General features: G+C 33.2%; 7 protein-coding genes across 7 annotated transcripts; 4 read left to right on the forward strand and 3 right to left on the reverse strand. All coding sequences in view use genetic code 12, as the record gives it.

Moving 5' to 3' along the window:
* Positions 1–1,191, forward strand: J8A68_004420 (uncharacterized protein; the record flags this gene model as incomplete). The annotated part of the gene is made up of 1 exon (XM_049408377.1): positions 1–1,191. One exon carries the CDS (start codon positions 1–3, stop codon positions 1,189–1,191), a length of 1,191 nt encoding a protein of 396 aa, XP_049262265.1.
* Positions 1,192–3,007: 1,816 nt separating this feature from the next.
* On the forward strand, positions 3,008–4,795 carry MKC1 (mitogen-activated serine/threonine-protein kinase; the record flags this gene model as incomplete). Its single annotated transcript, XM_049408378.1, has 1 exon — positions 3,008–4,795. The coding sequence occupies one exon, from the start codon at positions 3,008–3,010 to the stop codon at positions 4,793–4,795; it is 1,788 nt and encodes a 595-aa protein (XP_049262266.1).
* A 92-nt stretch (positions 4,796–4,887) lies between these two features.
* Positions 4,888–7,758, reverse strand: J8A68_004422 (uncharacterized protein; the record flags this gene model as incomplete). Its single annotated transcript, XM_049408379.1, has 1 exon — positions 4,888–7,758. The coding sequence occupies one exon, from the start codon at positions 7,756–7,758 to the stop codon at positions 4,888–4,890; it is 2,871 nt and encodes a 956-aa protein (XP_049262267.1).
* A 1,772-nt stretch (positions 7,759–9,530) lies between these two features.
* EPL1 (Epl1p) lies at positions 9,531–12,314 on the forward strand (the record flags this gene model as incomplete). The annotated part of the gene is made up of 1 exon (XM_049408380.1): positions 9,531–12,314. One exon carries the CDS (start codon positions 9,531–9,533, stop codon positions 12,312–12,314), a length of 2,784 nt encoding a protein of 927 aa, XP_049262268.1.
* A 259-nt stretch (positions 12,315–12,573) lies between these two features.
* On the reverse strand, positions 12,574–15,558 carry MIS12 (Mis12p; the record flags this gene model as incomplete). The annotated part of the gene is made up of 1 exon (XM_049408381.1): positions 12,574–15,558. The coding sequence occupies one exon, from the start codon at positions 15,556–15,558 to the stop codon at positions 12,574–12,576; it is 2,985 nt and encodes a 994-aa protein (XP_049262269.1).
* Positions 15,559–17,693: 2,135 nt separating this feature from the next.
* On the reverse strand, positions 17,694–22,853 carry BNR1 (Bnr1p; the record flags this gene model as incomplete). The annotated part of the gene is made up of 1 exon (XM_049408383.1): positions 17,694–22,853. The coding sequence occupies one exon, from the start codon at positions 22,851–22,853 to the stop codon at positions 17,694–17,696; it is 5,160 nt and encodes a 1,719-aa protein (XP_049262270.1).
* A 925-nt stretch (positions 22,854–23,778) lies between these two features.
* On the forward strand, positions 23,779–25,990 carry J8A68_004426 (uncharacterized protein; the record flags this gene model as incomplete). The annotated part of the gene is made up of 2 exons (XM_049408384.1): positions 23,779–23,919; positions 23,984–25,990. 2 exons carry the CDS (start codon positions 23,779–23,781, stop codon positions 25,988–25,990), a joined length of 2,148 nt encoding a protein of 715 aa, XP_049262271.1.
* Positions 25,991–26,000: the final 10 nt, after the last annotated feature.

Consider the following 26,000-nt stretch of genomic DNA (forward strand, 5'->3'; position numbering starts at 1 on the left):
ATGGTCAAACAAGAGAAATTCGCAGTTGAGCAATTCATGGATAAATATGAAACCAAGATTGATTACAACATGGCAGAAACATGTACAGCATCAATCAGTTTCAATGAATTATTTGCATTAATCCCCGACCAAAAACTTGCCAAATCAATCAGTGACGATATTTTAAATACATGCTTAACCTATGGACATATTCGTGGATCTCCAGAGTTAAAATCAGCAATTGCTAATGTTTATAATGAATTAGATGATCCTGAACATAAGATCGTTCCAAATGATATTGTCATTACGAATGGAGCAATTGGGGCTAATTTTTTGACATTGTATAGTTTGGTAGATAAGGATGATAAAGTAATCGTGGTTGATCCTACATATCAGCAATTAGCTTCTGTTTCAGGAATGTTTTCTGGAAATAGAGGAAATGTTATTCCATGGCATTTGAAATACGAGGATGGATATTTACCAAACCTTGAAGAGTTGGAAGGCTTGATTAAGACTCATTCTCCAAAGCTTTTAGTTATTAATAATCCTAACAATCCAACTGGGGTAGTCTGGGGAGACGATATTATGAAGCAGATTGTGGAATTGGTAAAGAAGTATGACATTTACGTTTTGTGTGATGAAGTTTATCGTCCATTATATCATTCGATTGATGCGAAGCAACCCAAATCGATTGTTAATTATGGTTATAATAAAACCATTCTGACTTGTTCAACGTCAAAGGCATTCTCTTTGGCAGGATTAAGATTAGGTTGGATTGTAACTAGGGACCAAGAAATTATTGAAGAATTATATGCTAAACGTGACTACAATATGATTTCGATAAGTACAATTGATGATAAATTGGCAACAATTGCTCTTGAAAACTATAAAGTTATTGTTAAAAGAGGATATGAAATTTGTTTGAAGAATTTGGAGATTTTGCAACAGTATATCAACCAATCTCGAGGAATATTTTCCTGGGTTAAACCGAAAGGTGGTTCAACTTGTTTTATCAAAGTGAATATTGATAATATTGATACTTATGAGATGTGTGTAGAATTGGTTGAAAAATACAAGACATTGATTGTTCCAGGGGAGGTATTTGATAACCGAAAGGGGTACCTCCGAGTCGGATTTGGTAATAAAACTGAAGACATAGTTGATGGGTTAAAGCGATTAACTTTATACTTAAAGGATAAAGGATATGCCTAGAATACACAAAATTCGACATATGTTTATATCATCCAATCAGATTGTTAATTATAAATAGTTTGTTGTTTTTAAGTTGAGTCTATTTATAGAGATAGAGAGAGAGTTGGTTTATTTTTAGTACAATTAATGCAAGGGCTACTAATATAACCAACTTCAACTTTATTGTCGTTTTTGTGAAATACTTTTTTGCAACAAAGAAGTCCGATCAGGCACAATTACGTAGGGTCGTTAGCGATTCGCGAAGGGGTTACGAGGATAATTATTCGTAAAAGACTAGCTTCTCGAAGGTCGCCAATCTGAGAATTGGCAACAAGCGATTATTATTATTCCTGCTCATATTATTTCTTTTTAATGAATCTGTCGAAAGTCTGAAAGCATCAGAGTTTAATGTAATTCTAAATCTAATTGGCCCCTTATCTAGAAAGAGCAATGGGTCAAGTGATAAAATGCCAAAAAGTCTCGGTATAAAATTTGGATGTTTCTTAAAATAGATTTATTTTGTGATTTTCGATTTTGTGATTCATATAAGATAATTGGAATTACGAAATGCAGCACGATATTTTTTGATTTTGACTTTAACTTTAAACTCACCATCCTTAAGTTAATAATAAATCTGCGCGTGCATATCCCATTGAAAGGAGAAGACAATAGCGGCTTACGCAATTGAATTATAATTCAATTATATTTGAAGTATAATTGGCAGTGGTTGGATATAGTAATCAAAATGAAAGAAGGAGGGGAATTAGTTATAAATAGGTTTTCCTAATGGATATAATCAGCTTACTTGGCTGCAACATTTTAATATTTTATTCACTTGATTTGGCAGCGAGGTTGAACTATTCTGAGAGAATGGGTTTTCGAGAACCCGTGCTACAGAGAAAGATGCAGATATCACAAACATTACTCTTCTAGAAATGGTGTAAATGCGCTTGCGCTTGTTATTTATTTTTTTATAATTAGAAAAGAGCCGTGCCAAAAAGCTATTTTTGAAGATGGGTTGTTGGAAAACTTTGATTCAAAATGATTTTGTGAATAAATTTCTAAAAATAACTTTCTCTCTTTTTTTTTTGCAATCTAAATTTCTTAATTTTATAAGTTTAAGTTTAATAATCTTAAGGTTATTAAGAATAGAGGTTATAAATATAAGTTAATATGATCCCAATGTCATTCAAATCACACCACCAATTTTGGAAGAACATCAATAAAAGTGCAACCCTTTTGGTTATTATAAATTAAGTTCAAGCCAACAACAATAACAAATTAATTAACCTTGTGATCTCCCCCCCTTAAAAATTTTTTTGGTTCCTCCACATTCTCATTTGATAGGGAATCTCTTACACAGGAAAATAAATAACGTCATCCTATCCATCACTTTTTTTTTCAAGCCATTTTTATCCCTTTGACTTGCTGCCCTTTGGTTTTTCAATTCAATCTCCTCCTCCTCCCAACAACAACAACAACAACAACACATTTATACAGTTTGTTGCAATTGTTTGATCTTTTTTTTTGTTCACAGTATATTTGCAAATCCCCCAGTTCTCCCAATAAAAAGGGTGCTCATTTTTACACTACCTATCCATCACTACTACTACTACTACTACAATCAATCAATATTATAGACACCACCTCAATTGAATAGCCAAAGGTCAATTGAAGAAGTATAAAGTATATCCACATACACACACTTCCACCCTATTTATATATAAACCTCCCTTGTATTACTACATAATTGATTTGTTAATCAAACACTTCCCTATTTTATATACACACCCCTCCGTTACTTATTATTACTGCTTCAACTTATACATTTAACACAATGGCATCTCGCCCAAGTAATACTAATCCTGATGGAACTGATGCTGGTCCAGTCTATTATGGAAGAACTGTTAATAAAGTTTACAACCAAGAATTCATAATTGATAAAAGATTCAAAATAGTTAAAGAATTAGGTCATGGTGCTTATGGTATAGTTGTATCAGCTAAATATGATGATGGTTCTTCAACTACAACCAGTCCTGATTCAGCCAATACTTCATCTTCATCTGATGGTTCTTATGTTGCAATTAAAAAAATTACCAATATTTTCAGTAAGAAAATTCTTTGTAAAAGATCACTTCGTGAATTAAAATTATTACAATTCTTTAGAGGTCATAAGAATATTACTTGTTTATATGATTTAGATATCATTCCTAATCCATTGACTGGAGATTTCAATGAAGTTTATCTTTATGAAGAATTAATGGAATGTGATATGCATCAAATCATTAGATCGGGTCAACCATTAACAGATTCTCATTATCAATCCTTCATATATCAAATACTATGCGGATTAAAATATATTCATTCAGCAGATGTTTTACATCGTGATTTAAAACCAGGCAATTTATTAGTCAATGCTGATTGTGAATTAAAAATCTGTGATTTCGGATTAGCTAGAGGATTTCTGGAAGATGTAGAACAAAATGCCGGATTTATGACTGAATATGTTGCTACTAGATGGTATCGCGCCCCTGAAATCATGTTAAGTTTTACTAATTATACTAAAGCAATTGATATTTGGTCTGTTGGATGTATATTAGCAGAATTATTAGGTGGGAAACCCATATTTAGAGGAAAAGATTATGTTGATCAATTAAATCAAATCTTATTAATCTTGGGTACTCCACCTGAATCTACTTTAACTAGAATTGGTTCAACTAGAGCTCAAAATTATGTTAGATCTTTACCTATTATGAGAAAGGTTCATTATAAACAATTATATCCTGATGCTAGTCCATTGGCCCTTGATTTATTAGAAAAAATGTTAACTTTAGATCCTTCAAAAAGAATTTCAGTAGAAGAAGCATTAAATCATAAATATTTGGAAATATGGCATGATGAAAGAGATGAACCTGAATGTCAAGTTAAATTTGATTTTAAATCGTTTGAAACAGTTGATGATATAAAAGATATGAAACAATTAATAATTGAAGAAGTTAAGAATTTCCGAGAATTTGTTAGAAAACCAATTGATGAGCAACAACAAATTCAATTACAATTACAAATCCAACAAAAGCGTCAACAAGAAGAAGAGGAAGCAAGACAACGTCAACAAGAATTACAAAGAGAACAACAACAACAACAACTGCAACAATTACGTCAACAACAACAACAAGAGCAAGAAAGACAAAGACAGCAACTCGAAAGCCAAAGACAACAACAAGCACATGTTGAAGCTCAAGCCCTTTTGGACCAATATGAACCAATGGATATTTCTCAAACTCCAATCACTCAACATCCTCATTATGAATATATGTCTCATAATCAAAATACTGCAATGGTAAATACTAATCCACAACAATTGATGGAAAATCAACAACAATATTATCAAATTCCAAAACCTCAAGAGATTAATGAATTTTCATTTCAAGGACAAGGACAAGGTGCCGCTACAGCTGGTTCTACTACAACGGCAACTACGTCTATTGCATCAAATGATTTTATAAATGAACAATTATATCAAGACATTACTCAAACTACACCTTCTGGAAATGAATATTTACGATTAGATGAGGAATTAGGATTTGGATTGGATATGAATCCAGTATTCAATAATTATCAATAAATTCTTTGATTCCTTTTCTTTTGTTTTTCATTATTAGGTCATTTATTTGTATAGTTATTATATATATATCTTATTTTATCTACTAGTTTTATCTAACAAATTGAATATCTAAAAATATCTCCATTCTTAGCAAAACACCAAAATGTAACATCATCAAAATAAACCGAATCAATCTTTCCATTATTTACAAATCTAGAAAAATCAACCACACATAATGGAATATCAATCAGTGGAACTAATTTATCATTCACAATAGGTGAGATAATCGTTTTATATTTTGGACCTTGTTTCTTCCCTAATCGTTTATAATGTCTCTTTGTACGTATATCAAATAACGATTTATACAACGACAATACAATCTCAATTTGATCATGAGTGTTTTGTTTCGGGGTATGATTTATTTCTGATCCACTATCATTTATAGTCAAAATACTTGCCATATTCATACTCGTACTATGATTCAAATTAGTCAATGAAGTAGAATGTACTTCATCAGCAGCAGCAACTGAAAGACGACGCGAGGCCGTACCCGCACCCGCACCCGCGGCGCCTCCACCTGCGCCAGTCACACTACCAGCTCTTCGAGTCGCAGGACTTGGAGTATGTCCCACCAGCATATGTTTCTTCCTATCATAAAACGATCTCCGTCTCGAACTATCCCGTCTTCCCATTGTACCCATTGTTGTTGTGATTACCGGTTTTGGTTTTTTAACTTTTGGTAATGCCTTATAATCAAATTCCCATATGATTATTTTACTATCATTCCCACAACTGATTAATTTATATACAACTCCCAGCAGATTACTGCTATCATCTTGTTTTACGAATTGGATTGATTTAACAGTATTTGAATGACCCTTAAATCTGCCAATGATTTGAATATCTTTAATCATAGGTGGATATTGATCTTTCTTTGGACCTGGAAGGGCTGCGGTAGAAGAAGGGTCAGGTCGGTTGTTAGGATCGGCAGGAGTCGGAGATAGGAGCATCCCTAATGAAAACCCATTATTCCCTGAATTCATACTATTTACCGTCCCACTACGAGATCTTGATCTGCCCCCTGCTCCTCTGCCAGTAATAGAATCAATATTGCTAGTTGAAGGGAGATTATGATGACTGGTGGGTCCAGTGTTAATCCCAGCAGCATTCTTGGCAAGTAATCCATTCATATTATAATAATTCATCTTGAATATTTCAATTAAGTCTCCTTTACCGACTATACATAAAAACTTATAATCGGGACTGAATTCAACATCATAGATTCCATCATTGAAATAATTGGAGAGTATATCTGTGACGACTGTATTACAATTAGGATCGTCATTGGCATAATTGTATCCATATGTAAATAAAAGGTCAAAGATACGGACTAGGCCGTCATCCGCTGCGATGGCGAGGATCAATGGCGGGAGAAGTTCCGAATGATGGTGTGGATTGTTATGGTGGTGGTGGTGATGATGTGGGTTATTTTGTAGGGTGGATGTGATTGCCGTGATTGGCTTTTGACTTAGTTTAAAATGACCTACTAAGTAGGGTGGGTAGTAGATGTGACTAGTTTGTGTAGTTTTCTTGGTGGGGGATGATGGGGAAGTAGATAATGGACTTAGATCGAATTTCTTGAAATAAGTGACAAATGAATCCTTCCCTACTATTTGTTTGGTATATTTTGGTTGTGGAGTGGGTGATGTTGCTCTCTTTGATATTTTCTCATCCAGCGAGACATTGATATTAGATGATTCCGAAGCATTTGGATCAATAATCATAACTTCTCCATTTGAAAATCCAACCATAATCAAATATTCATAATTTGGATGATGAATAATTTCCATAGTAGTTACCGCAGAATTATTTATAATGATATCATTATCATTAATTCCTAAATTATCAAATATTTGATAAGTTAATTCGAATAATTTAATTAAGATGATTTCTCCAGTATCTAATCCAAGTAATAAATGTGGTTGCAGTTGAGTCATAAATGTTGTAACTGAAGTGATTATTGAAGTTTGACGGAATTGAATCCGTAAGATTGGTTCTTCAATCACTTTTTGATATTTTTCAAATGTCGCTGAGGGTGTAGGAGTAGTAGATTGACGTAAATGTTGAGTAGACATTGATTTTGCTATTGGGTGAGGTTGTTGATGTGGATTATGTGGTTGCTGTTGTTGCTGTTGGGTATCTGGTGAATCATCAGGAAAGTAAACAATTGGTTTCTCACTGATGAATGATTTTGTATTTTTATAATTTGAATTTTGATCTAATGCAAATATATTTAATATGTTAACATGAGTTGATATTAATAGTTTATGAGTAGTTGAAGACTTAATTTCCGACTGATATTTATCTTCATCGAATATTAATATCTTTTCAATTATACTCGGCTTTTCACTTAATAAACTTTTATAAACTAATTGATTTTGTTGATGGGTTGTTCTTTTTAAATTTAATAATCGATTGAAATTTGATGCGAATTTATTGAGTTTATGCTTGTTCTTGATTGGATCTTCAACGTCATCCTCTTCATCTAAATCATTTTCCAATTGAATGATTCTTGAAATACAACCAGGATTTAAATTTGTAAATTTAAATGGATCATGAATTAATGGATTAACATTTGAACCAATATGAATATCCCCATCTTTTGATTTATCATTATGTTCAACTACTCGTTTAAATAGATTAGTAATATGATAAGGTAAATTGACATAAGTAGTTGATTCATTATTATTCGTGAAAGGAGGTCTTGAAATATTTAAATAATTATCATCTAATTTTGCAATAAGATTATTTCTTGTATTTGTTATTGGCCAATTAAATTTAAGTAATCCAGTTGGTAAATCACTTTGTTCTTCTTGTAATGTGAAATGAATATTATCATCTAATTGATTAAATCCTGGACATACTGAATTTAAAAATGGAGTTGTTGAAGGTAATTTCTCCTTTGGTATTGTAATCAGAGTCATATTCGTAAAATGTGTTGCAAATGTCTATTTATGTATAAGTCTATAAGTTTTTATGGGGGTGGATGTGTTTATGTAAGTATGCCTGAATGAACTGATTGCGTATTTGGCAGTGAGTGAATAATTCTATGTGCCGATGAACAACAGAGTCAACCCTCAGGAATAGCTATTGGCACGAGGATGTCAAGCGGATGGGTGGGGTGGAGACTCTAAGTTGAATTATAAATTACGTCGAGAGAAAAAAAAACAATGAACATGGGAATTTCTCCCTCCTAAATTGATTTAGACTCATTAAACTAAAAGCTTAGTAAATAGAAATACACACTGCTGTGGATAGAATAGAGCATACACTTTATGGATTGATACATTTAATTCAATTTCCTGGCTTGATAAATACCTTATAGATCTAAAAGTAGTATTGAACTCCCCAAAAAAAGGTATTTAGAAATCAATAGCCACGGAGAGAGAAACATAAACACCGAGATATAAAATCGCTTATTAAATTGTCAGTTCCTGCATACAATACTCTCTTACATTTTTGTTAATTTTTTCTTTTTAGGATTTTTCTTTTTTAAAGTTTTTTTTTCAATTTAATTTTAAATTCTTTCTTCTTTTTATTACAATGTTATACTACTACTACTACATACAATGAATAGGTCATTCAGACACATATAATCATGTGCTAATGGTTCTGGAACATCATCACCTTCTTCCAACTACAAATCATTGGGAAACAAATACAATCTAAAACCAATAACTACTAAGTGTTCTACTTTGCAACACATCTGGTTATAGTTACTAACTATACCCCACAGACAGATACCAAGTATAACAACATTCATTATTATGAATTCAATATAGATGAATGTCTGGAGACAGTTTGTAGCTTGATGTAAGTGAATTTTTAACGGCTGCTACACCAACAGCATTTTTACAACAGTATGGTTGTAAGTATTGCCCCCACTGATTTGAATTTCCCCAAGCAATTCAGAACTAAAAATTATTATCTAAGCTTACCTGAGTTCATAGTGGTTCCGTCATTGGATCTTAGCAATATGGATTATAGTTGAATCCATACTTTTAAGATGGTCTACTAACCACTCCCATCGTGACTCCTATAAATGGGGGAATTTTATCCTCACGTGACTACTCACGTGATAAATATGAATTTTTTTTTTTTTGCCACTAACAAAATTAAGGAAGGTTTGTTGTTGTTGTTGTTAGTTCGTTGTCACTTAATAAATTGGAAGGCAAAAGCGAACAGAAAAAAAAAAACTTTTTGTTGGACATTTTTTTATTAATACTCCTATTAGAATAACAATCATCCAATTAACTTAATTGATCAAGTTGATTAGGTATCTACAACACTTAATCAATCTAAATAAATAAGATATTCATCATCTTATTATATTTCCATTGTATCATATTGATCATATTACATTCAACTAAGCTGTTCTAAAGCTTAAAATAATTTACATGAATTTCATCATTACAAATTATTAAGAATTTCCCAAAAAATCCACCCCCTATTTCACTTCAAATTTTGTTCATCCATCAAATTTTTACTCATACAAATTTACATCCATCCTGCAATAGTTAAGAGCACCGAAAAAAAAATTTTCTTCACATTCCCATCCAACTATCAACAACAACAACAACAACTGTTTGATTTTTCAGTTTGCATCAAATAAATAAGAGCATCATTCCTGTAGATAAAATAGGGTTATTCTTCCTCCATTAAGTTGTCAGGGTGAATATACACAAATCATAATATAATGGCAATACTACCAGCAAAAACCCAAAGTAAAGCTGCCAAACAACATGCTACCGGTGCACGATTCCGACAGCGGAAAATATCAGTTAAACAACCATTGACAATATATAAACAACGCGATTTACCTTCCCTAGACAATGAATTGGAACCAAGTCAAGTACATCATTTAAGTGCATCTTCAAACGGAACACAACCACCACGAGATTTACATTCTATAGAAACTGGGGTTGATAAAAATGAAGAAGATGAAGTCCATTTACAACAAGTCATCAATGCTGCCCAGAAAGCATTAATGGGCTCAAAGACTTCAGGTGATGATTCTTCTTCTAAAAAAGAAGATATACCCGTGAATGTATATATCCCAACACCAGATGCATCAAGATTATGGCCAGAAGCTCATAAATATTATAATGATCAGAAATTTAAAGAACCAAAATCTAATATAAAGTTCAGTGCAACAGTAGAGGATACTGTTGGTGTTGAATATAATATGGATGAAATAGATGAAGAATTCTTTAAAGATGTATTGACGAAATCTTATCCAAAAGTTCCCAATGCAAAAAAGAATAAACTGGATGAAAATACCAGGAAATGTACAGAACTAGAATTTGAAACTATTTGTGATCGATTGGAAAAAACTATAGAATCGAGACAACCATTCTTATCGATGGATCCAACCAATATTTTGTCTTATGAAGAATTATCCACATATATAATAGATCAATTTAAAAATTCAGCAAAGACAAGTAATCCATATGTTGTTTCTAATGGTGGTAATATTGAATATCTTTCTACAACTACCTTGAAAGAACGATTATCCAAAGAATTGAATTATGAACCATTTGTCACATTATTTGATAAAAACCCATTGGCAGGTGAATCCCCAACAACTTCAGTAAGACCAATACCGAAATTATTTGAATTGTTTGGTAAACCAATCTATGAGCATTGGAAAGAAAGAAAGATTGAACGAAAGGGGAAATCAATTCAACCAATGCTTAAATTTGAAGATCCTAATGCTAATGAAAAAGATAACGATAGTGATCCATATGTTTGTTTCAGAAGACGTGAATTTAGACAAGCTCGTAAAACAAGACGTGCAGATACTTTGGGTGCAGAACGTATAAGAATGCTTCAAAAATCATTGCATAGAGCTCGTGATTTAGTCATGTGTGTAAATAAACGTGAACTTTTAAAGTTGGAAAATTTGGAATCAGAAATTGAAATCTTTAAATTACGTTGTGAAGGTAAGAATTTGAAACGTGCTGTTGGTATTAAAGGTGATGATTATTTATATTATCCTCACAAAAGAAAGAAGATTGTCAAACCAAAAGAAGACGAAGAAGAAAAGGAAATCAAAAGAAAGGAAAGGAGAAAGCAAGAAGCCAATGCGGCTGCTGCAGCTGCTGCTCCTGCTGCTGTTTCCAAAGACAAACCACAATCTGTACAACAACAAGCTCAAGATGCTACTTCTACCAGTCAAGCATATGTCAAATTACCACCTTCTAAGATTCCAGATATGGAACTTGTTACTGTTTCATTGGTATTGAAAGAAAAGAATGAAACTATTAAACGAGCAGTATTGGAAAAATTACGGAAAAGAAAAGAACAAGACAAAGGATTTGTTAATCTTACTAATGACCCATATGAACCTCATTTTGATATTTCTACAAATAATAATGCTACCGAATTAAGTCATATTCCTTATTCATCTATTGCTGCCACTAATTTCCATCAAATCAATACCTCAAATTATATTGGTGAACATTTGAAGAAATTATTAGAAGAAGGAAAACCATTACCTGGTGTTCGAACATTCAGAGGTTCCAATGGTGAATTAATTCCAACTAAAGCATTCCCCCATCTTCTGACATTATTACAAGAGAGTATTGATAGTAGTAAATATAACTCATCAAGTTATATTGCTCAGCTATTACAAAATATAGAAACTAATAATTTTAATGCTTATAATAATGGATATGGATATCAACAAAGACGACAACGTACTAATGAATTTGATGAAGAAGACAAATTATCAGATCCAATTGCAAGGTTGCGTAAGAGAGCTTCAAGAAATAATCGAGTTTTCATTGATAGAAGAGGATTGATTTCTAGACCTGATGATGTTTTAGATGAATTTATGAGTTTTTCCGATGAAGAAAATGAAGAAGGGAAATCAAAAATCCCAAATGTTTATGATTGTAGAAGAGATGTTGTCAAGAGATTGGATTCCAATTGGCTGTTTGATAATGATTTATCCGATTATCAAAATGGTGCTATTGAACCATTCAGTTTAGATCCTTCAAAACTTAATTGCATAAGTGATGAGACTCAATCAATACGCTTTGGTTCTATGTTATTGTCTAAATCTTATGGTTTATTGAAAGAATCTGTACAACAAAAGCAACAACTATATATGCAACAAGCCAGAATGAGAGCTTTACAACAGCAACAATTGGCAAATAAACAACAAGCTCAAGCTGAACAACAAGCTCAAATTCAACAATTGCAACAACAAAAAGATCAACAACCACTGCCACAGGGACCAGTTAAACAGAAGCTGAATAATCAAACCCCTCGTCTGGGACAAAAACAACGACCAATATCTCCAAGTGCATCCAGACCAGTTTCCAATAATGGTCCAAATAAATCATCTCCTTCAGTCAGTCAAACACCATCTCAAACCAGTTCAAATTCAACTCGTCCTCATTCGGTTAATAATAATAATTTGACAAATAGAAAAATACCAATTGCTACTCCAAAAGAAGCCAATCCGGTGGGTTAATCATGTCATGTCAGGGGGGTCTTCATTTCTTGTTGTGTGTATTTCATACTTTCCAATCCTTATTTTGTATACTACGCGGATGATAACTCTCTCGAAGGGAGTTTTCATTTTTTTGATGAAATAGAGTTTATAGTCTCTCTTTGGACAAATTTTTAATAATATGTATTATAGTATAATGATAATTATTACAGTAAAAAAATACAAAAAAGTCGTCTATTAATCTTAAATATAAGTATTATACAAATTTACAAAAGTTTGATTAAAACAATCCTTCAATTTCACCTTCGTCATTTACTTCCACATTCATAAACCCAGCATGTGTTGGTAAACCAGGTATAGTCATAATCTCAGCTGCTAAAGCATATAAATATCCAGCACCAGCAGAACATCTAACTTCTCTAATTGGTACTGTGAATCCAGTTGGGACACCCTTTAAGGCAGGATCATGGGATAATGAATATTGAGTCTTGGCAATACAAATTGGTAATTTATCATAACCTTGTTGAGTATAAGTTTCAATCTGTTGTTTTGCCAATGGTGATAATTCAATTCCAGAAGCTCCATACATCTTGGTTGTAATTGCCAATAATTTATTTTCAACAGTTTCATTAACATCATATAAATATTGTTGCTTTTCTAATTGATTTGATAATTTAACTGATTCAACTACAGCTTCGGCCAACTTGGTAGCTCCAACCCCACCTTTTGCCCAATGATTAGAAGGGACGGCGAAATCAGCACCAGCTTGGAGTGCTTGATGTTGGATCAATTTGATTTCTTCATGGGTATCAGTTTCAAATTGATTAATGGCAACAACAACAGGAACATTATATTGTTTGATATTGGCAATTTGCTTGGCTAAATTAGAACAACCAGCTTCCAAAAATTCCAAATTTTCAGTAGTATAGGCTTCTGGTAATGGTTGACCAGGTTTAACATCAGGTGCACCACCATGTAATTTCAATGCACGGGAAGTCGCAACTAAAACAACTGTATCTGGTTTCAAACCAGAAGTTCTACATTTAATATTAAAGAATCTTTCACCACCCATTGTAAAATCAAACCCAGCTTCAGTCACCACGAAACCCTTCTGACCGTTGTTAATTGGATTAGATGGAGATGTTAACTTAAGTGCCAATTGATCGGCAATTACTGATGAGGCACCAATGGAAATATTGGCAAATGGACCAGCATGGACGAAAACTGGAGTACCTTCAATAGTTTGCATTAAGTTTGGTTTAATAGCATCCTTTAATAATGCAGTTATAGCACCTGCACATCCAATATCTTCAGCAGTAATGGCGATACCAGTATTACGTTGAGTACCGACAACAATCTTACCAACACGTTGTCTTAAATCTTTCAATGAGGTTGAAAGGGCCAAGATTGCCATTAATTCAGAGGCAACGGTGATATCCATTCCTGATTTACGGGGAGGGAATTTGGAGGATTCATTCTTACCTTCACCAACAGTGATTTCTCTTACGAATCTATCATTACAATCTACGACTCTTTTGATTGTGATTGATTCGGGATCAATATCTAATTTTGCAAATTCTACAATTTCATCTTCAGTTAAATCATCAGGATTGGCTTTTGTAATACCTAATTTTGCTAATCTGGTCAACATTGATGGAGTAAAAGTTCTGATTCCTTTCTTTTCTGGTACAAGTCTCTTATAGAATCCAGAGATTGTTTTAGAAGTAGCTTCATGGAACATTCTTGTATCGACAGCAGCACATAATAAATTCTGAGCAGCAGAAATAGCATGAATATCACCAGTTAAATGCATATTGAATTCATCCATTGGAATAACTTGGGCATATCCTCCACCTGCAGCACCACCCTTAACACCAAAAGTAGGTCCCATGGAAGGTTGTCTAACATTTGCAATTGAGTTATAACCCAAATGAGCACCAAGAGCTTGAGTTAAACCCATGGTAGTAGTTGATTTACCTTCACCTAACGGAGTAGGAGTGATACCGGCAACTAAGACATAATGACCTTTTTCTTCGGGTGACCCTTCAACTTGTTCATCCAATCTTTCAATAACAGCCTTTGGATTAACTTTTGCTTTGTAATGTCCAAATGGTTCTAATTCTTTATCCAAAATCCCTAATTCTTGTGCAACTCTAGTGATTTTCTTAGGTTTTTGAGCTCTTGAAATTTCAATATCTGAAGGAACAGGTTCAAGTAAATGTAATGGTAATGGTTTAAAAGCGTGTTCATGAGCTTTCTTGGCATGAATTAATGAGGCGTCATATACATTTGAACATAACATTGCTACAGTCATTGGTCCAACCCCACCTGGAACTGGAGTGATAAAGGATGCTTTCTGTACAACTTGTTCAAAATCAACATCACCAACTAATTTAGTTCCGGTTTTAGAATTTGGATCTGGTTTATAATTTATACCAACATCAATTACAATTGCACCTTCTTTGACCCAATGCCCCTTAACAAATTCTGCGATCCCAACAGCAGCAACAACAATATCGGCTTGAGATACCAATTTTGGTAAGTCTTGAGTATATCTATGACAAATTGTAACAGTACAATCTTCATTTCTTAACATGGTAGCAACAGGTGCACCAACAATATCAGATCTTCCAATAACAACGGCATTCTTACCTCTTAATGGGATTCCGGTGGTTTTAATTAATTCTATAATACCATTTGGAGTACATGGTTTGAAGTGTGGGGATCCACCACGTTTAGATAATTGACCGACATTATAATGATCAAATCCATCAACATCTTTATCAGTAATTACTGAATTGGTGATTAAAGTTTCGTCAATATGTTTAGGTAAAGGTAATTGAATTAAGATTCCATGGACTTTTGGATCTTTATTTAAACAATCAATTTTTTCCAATAATTCATCTTGTGGGATGTTTTCAGGTAATTTAATAAGATTAGATTTAATATTTGAAGCTTGAGCAGCCTTTAATTTTGATCTAACATAAGCAGAAGAATCTGGTCTTGAACCAACTTGAATAATAGTTAAACTTGGTTTATACCTTAATTTGTCAAAACTTGTTTCATCTTTACCAATATTGAAATGTTGTTGATTATAATCAATTACTTTTTGAGCAATATTTTGTCTTATATTTTTCGCTAATTTTGTACCTGATATAAGAGTAGCTTCTAAATTGATAGAAGAACAATGGAAGGATCTTGCTGTAGTAGTAGATTGAAGCAATGCCAATCTAAGCATTTGGGAATTAGTCCTATACTTTAGCATTCTTTGGAATTGGGGATATTAACGTTTGCAAAATTTTAGTTATGCGATTGAAGTAGCGACTGGTTTTTTGCAATTAAAAAAATTAATTTAACAACTTAACTTCAATTTTTTAGAATGAAAAAGTAGGTTTAGTTGTGTTTGTCTATACTTCTATATTTCTATAACTTACTGACTAATAGGAAAGACAGATTGAAAGAGAAGAAGAAGAAGAAACGAAAAAGAGATGCGGAAGTGGAAAAGTGAAAAATCTCAATTCGAGTGAATGAGTGATGGATGGAATGGAAATTGTGATGATTCATAAAAGACAAAGAAGAGAGGGGCATTATATGCAGTACACCGTCATCGGCGGGAAAAAAAATTTTGTTTGACAGTTTTTTGTCTTCTGCTGTTCTCTTCTCTTCTCCTCTGTTGTTGTTGTGGCGTGGTTAAATTTTAGTAGGCAATAGAATCCGATGGAATTTTTTTCTTCACTCTTTTTGTGTTAACAAAAACTATGAGTCATATATGTCTACAATATGATTGGTCAGTACTATCCTAGTATTTACTAATATATATAATGAATATATATGAAATGCTAGCAAGAAAAATGATTTAAAGATAAAAGTAAGAAACAGACGGCTGTAGCAAAATGTTAGATCCTGTTTTATTAATAAATTAATTAAGAAGTCAAATAGATTTAATGCTTCTTAATTATAATTTGACTCTTCTTGAATATTATGGTACATGTGAAATTATAGGAGAAGTCATATTTTTCAGTTTTTAGTTTTGACTTCGATTTTATTTTTTATTTCTTTTTTTCAGTAAATATACGAGTCAGTTGTACGAATTTGTGTACCTTTTTGCAACCAAATTGTTATGAATAATTACAAGGAATTGGTAGGCAGCGTGTGGTACTTTAGACTTGGAATCAAACCAGTCATCTTCAAAATTCAGATAAAAAAGAATATAAAGGTAAATTAAATGTATAGCAGCGGCCAAAATCACTATCCAATCTGAAACTTTATTTACGGTAATTGATTACCATTTGACCGAAAATTAGCCACCAACCTAGTCTATTCTAACCTATCGTTCAAGAATAAAAATATCAAAAATTAAGAGCCTAACTTGAAAACTCAAGGAAATTGAATTCATCTTTCTATTGAGGAAGGATCTTCTAAATTTTGCCAAGACTCAAATGGTATATTAAACAAGCATAAGAATCCCTCATGAAAGACCTGATGTGGCTAATGAGAGATTACTGAAATGTATGCTTTGGCTAACACTTCTAGTTTTGTGGAAGCTTCCAACTATGACCTATCCATACTTCTCGGACTGACAAGCACATCTGAGGCTATTTCATAAGAAACAATTTTAGGTTGGATGAGCAAGTATGGGGCTATACCAGAAGAAATAATTTTAGATAGCACGTCCACTGAAACAATATTTCTACAATCTGCACAAACGCCATGGAAGACCTCCTCTTGGCTATCAGTCTTCCACGGCGGAAGAGCTCTTCTCGCCGACCACAGTGAACTCTTCCGTGTGATCGCTCGTAACAGGCTGACATAACGACTGTGTTTCCACTTTTCAAACTGCGGCAACTACTGACATCGTTAGTATATCCACCATTACCATGGGAGCTATTCTTAGGGAAGTCACAGCTAGCTCAACAGTTACTAGAACTATTGGAGCAATTGTCGCCGGTGCTCGAGCTCAAATTTTATAGAAGTTTTTAGTAATTTTATAAGAAGCATTGTAAAAACCTTCACTCACAAATTTTTGCAATTTTTTTCGCAACATTGTTTGAAATTTTAAAAACAGTAAGAAAATGTTGAGACGGTGGTTAATCTAATGTAGATTTAAAAAATATTATAAATCTGGTTTATTGACTGTATCAATTCTTATAGCTAACGATATAAGACTATAGGCAATTCAGTTTTATGACAATCGTCCATATTTTTGTTGTAAAATTCATTATTTGAAAAACTGTTACCCGACCCTGTTGTCACGTGCTAAATTTTCGCCTGTAAGGTATAGATTGACTATTATCTACAGAGTTTAGGTTCTTATTAAGAAAATGCTATTAATTAATCAAATTAGCTATTTATATAAAAGCAAAAGCCTAACCAAAACGTCTAGTCTATATATTATTATAATTATGCAATTTCAACAAATTTAGGATTCGATTCTACATCTGATATCCTATCCTTGTTGGTCTCAGCAGTGGACACCTTACTTGGGTCACTATTAGTGTCATTACTATCCTCATTCCGTAATCTATAGAGCATAGCTTGTGCTCTCAGCAATGTTTCATCAGATTTGTTCGAAACAGTTTCAGAATCCAATAATTTCCTTCTAGTAGTCAACCTTCGTTTTAAATTATTAACACTCTCATATTCTTTTTCAACCACTGGCGGTACGGTAGCATTAACCACATCCTCTTCTTCTGTCGCTGGTGCCATTGTGGAATAGAACGACAATGCTTTGCTTCGTCTATCTCTCCTAACTCTTCCCTTTGTTCTCCCACTAACATGCACATGCGAGGTTGCTTTTAATTTAGCCAATAATGAATCAATAACAGCTAGAGATTCTTCAGCAGTATCAATGTCAGCACTGTCGGATTTAGGTTCCTTACTTGATTCGGCAGCGTGAGCTGCTGCTTCTTCGGCTTCTTGTTGTTTTCTCTTTCGCTTTTCTTTCCTTTCCTCGAGTGCTTTCTTCCTGGCCATATATACCCTTTGTTCTTCCTCTCGTTGGACATTTTCAAAATGAGCCCTTTTGAAATCATTAACAAAATTTAAAATCTTTTGAAAGAATAAGTTCTTACTATTTGCATTATTAGGATTTTCACCAAAATACACCATCAAAGAGTTTAATTCGTCCATTGATTTCTTTAAATGTTCTTGTAATGATTTATTCTTATTCTTGGCATTTTGCAATGGAGCACTAATGGTAGTCAAGATCCGATCTTCAGGATGTAATTCTTCAACTTTACTCAATCTTCCCAATTCAATTGCATCACTAGTGATCTTTATCGATTTTGAAATTTCTTGACATCCAGCCTCTAATTGATCAAGACATAAATTCTGAACCATATTCAATCCATCTAACTCATCAACAAAAGTTCCATATTCAGGAAACGAATTTCTAATGATTTTTTCAATATAATGCAAGAAATTCATGGTATTCAGTTCATCTTTGACAAATTTCAATCGTTGTAATGTTTCTAATTTGAAACCCTGGGCTTGCTTGGAACTATCATTCATAAAATTCCCCAATGATCGAATTATCCCAAATACATTACGTAAACTTTCCGAATTTCTTAAACAATCAGTAGCTTCATCTAAAGTATTCAATTTCCCGACTAAATCAGTATAATCACGTCTATAAGTTTGACTGAATAACAATGCCTTAGACCTAGCTTTCCAATAATGTCTCAAATTATAACACAATTCCAAAAAGATCCGATCAGCTCTTTCCAATTCATCAGGGTTTTTCTTTGGTAAATGTTTAGGATGTCTCAAGTCAATCGAATAAGGTGCCAAATTTCTAAACAAATTATCACTAATTTCCACCAAACTATCACTATTGAAAAACTCCAAAACATTAATATTCTCCAATATATCCGAATTACATCTCAACACCTTCAAGATCAATTGTTGTTCACTAAGGTTTCCAAACATATGCAAATTGATTCCAAACTGTTGTGCCAAATCCTGAGACAAAAATGAAACCTTCTTAATTGCCTTCTTTTTCTCATTATCTTCTCCCTCCAGATCTTGTTCCACATCACGTCGTTTTTTGATAGTCGAAGGCTTGGCCACGAATACTTTTTCAACCTCATTCAATACCCCTTCTTTAATCAATCTTTCCGAGAGCTCTTCATGTTCAATGTCATTCCAGAAGGTGCTTTGGATACTTTCTAATTTCTCCCAATGCATTTGTTTTAATTTTGTTTTTGGTCGAACTGAAGGGGCAAAATCGAGAGCAGAGCCAGTGTCATGGTGGGCGAGTGCTTTATGCTGAGCTATTAATTTCCCAATATCTTGTGGACCACTTGTTGACATCAATGGAGGTGGAGGAGGTGGCGGTGGTGGAGGTGGTGGAGCCCCACCCAGTGCAGCTGACACAGATTTCTGCATGAATCCTGGCATTGGAGGTGGAGGTGGCGGTGGTGGACCCAGTGGTGTCAGTTGCGACCTTTCCATAAACTCTGGCATTGGTGGTGGAGGTGGTGGTGGAGGAGCTGGTGGTGGAGGAGCTGATCCAGCAGCAGCATTCAAAAATCCTGGCATTGGAGGTGGAGGTGGTGGTGGTGGAGGAGGCGGCGGTGGGGGAGCTGGTGCAACTAATTCTGCAGCTTTCTTCTTTGGAGATCCTCTAGACTTCGTAGGACTGCTAGGTGTACTCCGCTCCGGCGAATTATTCTTCATTCGTTCCTGTCTCAACTCTCTGAAAGCATGTGGAATACTCTTTTTAGTTGATGAAGAATTTGAAATAATGGTATTTAATTCATTCACAAATGAACTTGAACAAATTGTATCATTTTTCCCACCTGAATCCAATGAATTTTGTGGTGATTGGAATTGAACTTGTTGACCAGAAGTTTGTGATTTCTTTTCTAATTGTTTAATCTGATGTTGTAATAAAGATATCTGACGCTCTTGAGTCTCAATTTTATCCCGTTGTATTTCATTTTCTTCTTGTAATTTCTCCACTGTGAGGACATTTTCCAGCTTGACTAGATCTTCAAGTTTTGAATTTTGGGCTTTTAAAAGCTTGATTTCATGAGCGAGAGTCCTAGCTTCCGAAATGGCTTGTCTGGCGATATCTTCAGTTGCTAGCCTATCGAAAAATCTGTGAAACATTGGTTTTGCTCCTTCGGTTTCATTATTATCAGTTGCTAAATCTTCATCATCACCGGTAGAAATGTCAATTAAGATTGATTCAATTATGTTATACATGTTATTAAGTTCTTGTGGTGTTCTATCACTTTGATTAAGTTCAACCAATTTGTTCAAGATATTCTTTATCTTTTCATCAGGATCAATTTCATCAACTCTAGGTAACAGTGTTGTGGAGAAGGATTTATTCTCATTATGAATCCCTTCCTTCACTTCTCCTTCTCCCTTTTGTGATTCCACTGTAATCAGATATTTCGATCTAAAACTCTCTCTTTCATCTCCATCTTCCTGTGTAAACGAAGATGTACTCTGATCCGTTAAATTCCTTGTTGAAAAGGTATCTGAAGATACTTCCAGTTTATCAACAAAATTCCCATCCACTTGTTGTTGTTGTTGCACCATCGGAACGGTTGGTAATGGTTTATATTTCGTAACCACACTACTACTAGCACTTCCACTTTTGGATTCAAGATATAAATGATAATCTTCTTCAGCATATCCTTCATATTTCTCAATTTCATCATTAATTCTATCATCTTGGACATATTTCAATTTTTCCAAAATTTCCATTATTCTTGATTCACCAAAATCTCGACGAATTAAGATTCTTCGTTTTAGACTCCCACATAATTCAACCATTGAATTGATTAACATTAATGTAATTAAGAAATAATTCTTCATATTGTTTGATTCTCCTTTATGTTTACCCAAGATTTCCCACGATTGTTTATCTATACATTCTTCAAATGAATTCAACCATCTTTGAAATTTGAAATTATATTCATTAGCTTGGATATTAAGACCTGAGAGAGCGGTTATTGCACTATCTAATAAACTTCGATCTCGTAAAAGCATCAACATTACCATGACTTCAGTTACTAATATTCTAGTGGATAATCTTGGGGAGATTAAGGAATGAGTTAATGATTTAAGAACATGGGGTTTATCCTTGGTAGTTGATGAGTAGTCTGGATCATCAAGGAAATCTTCTTTCAAAACATGTTTTAAACATTTGACAATTATGTATTCCTTATCGAATTCTTCATTTGATTTGAAATTTTTCCGATTAATTTGAGATAATGTAACCGCGAGGGCCAATTCTCCTTGAGCATTACAAAATCGATGAATCCAACTTAATGAAGTTTTTGAAGATTTATGATTTTCAGCTAATTTCTTTTCAAGTTTTTTGAATTCTTTAATTGACATTTTATTTGACATTATACGAGTAACAAACCATTCTGGACTTCCATCTTTTATTCGTATTTTCTTGCCATTAGCATGGGTACTGATGGTACTGGTTCCTATTGGTGGAGTTGAAGTTGTTGTTGTGGATGTTGTTTCAGAAGATACTAATGAGAAAGTCGATCCACTTGATGCTTTACGTAAATTTTCTGCTTGAGGGAATATTTTAGTTATAGTTACTGTTCTTGATTTCAGACGTCGAAGAGTGACTGGATCACCATTGTATAAATCTTCATTAAGATCCACTTGTTGTTCGGATAGAAGAGGGGGGATTGTATCTCTATCAATGCTAGGGTTGGCTGATGGAGTTGATGTTTCTCTATTTGAAAAATATTGATTTGCCTTATGGGATAAAGATTTCAAGTCAAAATTTTCATTTGTATCATTTTCACTTAAGAGTAATTCCCATTTTCTTTGAGTTGGTTGATTTCTTAATGATTCAATAGCTTCAGATGGGAATACTCTAATAGATAATAATTTTTCAAATAATTCATCAACAATTTCTGGTCTTGGTATTTGTGCTTTAAAACTAGTAACTGCAGAAAAGGAATCAATTGTATCTAATTTTGAAGGAGAATACATTGTAGGTGAATGTCGTAGTGGATATCTTGTAGTAGTAGAAGTAGTATTAATATTAGATACTTCTGGTTGTGGGAAGGTTTTCAGTTTTTCTAAGAATCCTTTTGGTGGGGGTAATAACACATCTTGAGTTGATATTGAATGTATATCTATTGAATCATCTTTGATATGTCTGTTTCTTGGATCTAATGAAGTACCACTACTTGATCTTCCGTATAATAAATATTCTTCCGGGTAAGTTGTAGTAGTTGATTGTTGTTGTTGTTGATTTTGATCTACATCTTTCTTGGTTGGATTTCTTGTCAATTTCTTAAATAGCATCTGTGATGTCGATTGAGATACTGGTGATTGTTGTTTATGATCTTCAGTTGAAGAAGAAGTGGTTGAATCTAATGATTTATTGGTATCTAAATATTGATGGAAATTAAGATAAGATTTAGATTTAGTTAATTTCTTTATCCGTTGAGTAAATAGACTAGGTCGTCTTTCCAATGGAGATGATGATTCTTTGGATGTTGGTAAAGCAGTCGTTAATTGTTGTTGTTGTGATGATTGATGATATAAATCTTCATGTGAATTTACAACACTCATAATATTTTTGTATGGGTTACAAGTTAGACGATGGTAAAAACGTTGTTGCCAAATATTATAAATAAAAGTGTTGGGTGTGTTAAAAAAAAAAACTACTAAAATGCCCACTCGTATTTATCACAGTTTTGAGGTTGTCGTATAACTATCTATGGGATGTTTTTGAGAAACGGGTGTGATTATAAATATATATTGAAATTATTTGATTTATTAAACGGTGTGTTTGATCTTATTGTTGTTCTGAAATTGTAAATAAAAGAGAGAGAGATCAGAAAGAAATAAAAAAATAAAAATTGTTTCGTATAAAATTCAATTCTATAACAAAGGAGAGAGTAGACTAGATTGTACGATGTTAAACTGTAATTAGTAATATGACAAGCGCGTTACTTTTAGTTTCTACAAATGCTATGTAATCTAGAACAACTAATTGAAAGGGGGGGAATGGTACATTTTTAATACGAGATACAGTAGTGGTTGTGGTAGTGTAGTACAGTTGTAATGTGAGATCTTGTCAAGGGATTTATTTTTTGGATCAAAAATCTTTTTCATTTCATACATTAAAAAAAAAATAAATAATAAAAATCTCAGCCATTTCTTTGTTGTATATGTGAGTAAGTATTCATGTGAAAAAATCATTTTTTCTATTGATTAATTATACACGACCCTAATAAATTTTCTACCATTAAAAGAAAAACGCGTCTTGATTTGTTTACATTTTAACTCTTGTCTCTTTTCTTTACTTAACTTCTTCTAACTAAATAAAAATTTGTTGCAAAAATAATTATTCTTCTCTATTGGGTGGGATTTAAAGTATAGTAGAGATATTGTTACTACATTTGTATAGTACGGTATTATTTTATAGACACAGTACACTACTACTACTATTACTACTATTACATATTCATCACAAGTACAAATCATCTGAAATATGAAACCATTTAATAATAATAACAATAAGAAGAAACCAATACTAAACAACAGTACTAATACTACTAGATCAAAACAACTGACATTATCCAATTTCTTTACTTCTACTAAACCAATTAAATCAATAACAACTCCTGAGAAAGTATCATTAGTAAGACAAGATTCATTTTTAAATAAAACAATTAATTCAAATACTGGATTTGAAGATTTNTACTAGATCAAAACAACTGACATTATCCAATTTCTTTACTTCTACTAAACCAATTAAATCAATAACAACTCCTGAGAAAGTATCATTAGTAAGACAAGATTCATTTTTAAATAAAACAATTAATTCAAATACTGGATTTGAAGATTTATCAAGTCCTGATACTTCTTTTGATACAAGTATAGAGATTAATAACTTTCGTAATCCAATATTATCTCAAACTATTTCACAAAGGAAAACTACTACTACTGCTGCTCCCAAAGTTAATACGAAAAAGAATCCAATTATTCTTAGTGATGATGAAGATGACTTAGATGTTATTAGATATTATAATCCTAAACCTAAATTGCATGCACAATCACAACAACCAACCTTGAAAAGAGCAAATTCAGATTTCTTAGATATCTTAAATGGTCAACCTAAAAAAGTTCCAAAATTATTATCTAGAACTTCATCTATACTTTCTGAAAATTCAGGTTCCAACATTACCAATTCAACCAAATTAAGTATTGAACAAGAAACAGTTATACAAGCAGTTGTCTATCAAAAACAAAATGTATTTTATACTGGTAGTGCCGGTACTGGTAAATCGGTTGTTTTACGTGAACTTGTTAAAAAATTACGAGAAATATATCGAGATCAAGTCGGGATAACTGCATCTACTGGTATGGCTGCTTGTAATATTCAAGGTCAAACTCTTCATAAATTTTTAGGTATTGGGTTAGGTTTAGGTAGTGCATTTGAATTGTCTAAAAGAATTAAAAGAAATCCAATGTTATTAAGAAAATGGCAAATGTTAAAAGTATTAATTATTGATGAAATTTCCATGATTGATGGACTTTTATTTGAAAAATTAGAACAAATTGCTAAAATTGTTAGAGGTAATACTAAACCTTTTGGTGGAATTCAAATTGTATGTACTGGAGATTTCTTTCAATTACCTCCAGTTTCAAAAGATGGTAAATCAAAATTTTGTTTTCAAGCAAATTGTTGGACAGCTGTTATTAAAAGAACCATATTACTTAAACAAGTATTTAGACAAAAGGGGGATAATGAACTTATTGATATGCTTAATGCATTAAGATCAGGTACATTAACTCCAGAACTAATTGCTAAATTTTCCAAACTTTCTCGATCAGTAACTTATGAAGATGGAATTGAACCAACTGAATTATTCCCCACAAGAGATCAAGTTAAGACTGCAAATTTCTCTCGTTTAAACCAATTAAAAGGAAAACCAATAATCTTTCCAGCATTAGATAATGTTTCCAGTCCCGATTACAAAAAGCAATTAGATAATCTCATGTGTGAACAAACCCTTACCCTCAAGGAAGGTGCCCAAGTCATGAACTTGAAAAATATTGATGATGACCTTGTAAATGGATCAATCGGAACCGTCCTAACCTTCCTCACTCCAAGATTACATATGCAATTCCTTGAACATTACGGCAAAGAAATCGACCCCACCACCGATCATCAAATCTTATCCGAATTAAGATTCTTATCTTCACGTATTGCCAATTCCGACAGCTATACTGCCACCGATTCCGCCTTTTTCGATCAAATCCCGGAAGAACGGAAATCCATATTTCAACAACTCTGTCATATCGCCGTCCAAGAATCTACCGCCAACCTCCTTCCCTTGATCAATTTCAAAACCACCAGCGGACAAGATTATCTCACATTAGTCCAACGTGAAGAATTCAAAATCGAACTCGGGGCTCGTCAAAGATCCGCCATGGCGGCCATGCAGGGTGTGCCGGATGTATTAATCCGGGAACAATTGCCATTATTGTTATCTTGGGCCATGTCGATTCATAAAGCTCAAGGACAGACTATTGATCGGTTACGAATTGATTTGGGGAGAAGTTTTGAAAAAGGGCAAGTATATGTTGCATTATCAAGAGCGGTATGTAAAGAACATCTTGAGATTAGGAATTTTCATCCGAATAAAGTTATGACTAGTGATGTTGTTAAGCAGTTTTATGAACTGTTGGGTGATTAACAGGAGCTAG

The sequence above is a fragment of the Hemisphaericaspora subhashii genome, assembly GCF_019202705.1.
Source record: "Hemisphaericaspora subhashii strain CBS 10753 chromosome Unknown scaffold21, whole genome shotgun sequence".
NCBI classification, from domain to species: Eukaryota; Fungi; Ascomycota; class Pichiomycetes; order Serinales; family Debaryomycetaceae; genus Hemisphaericaspora; species Hemisphaericaspora subhashii.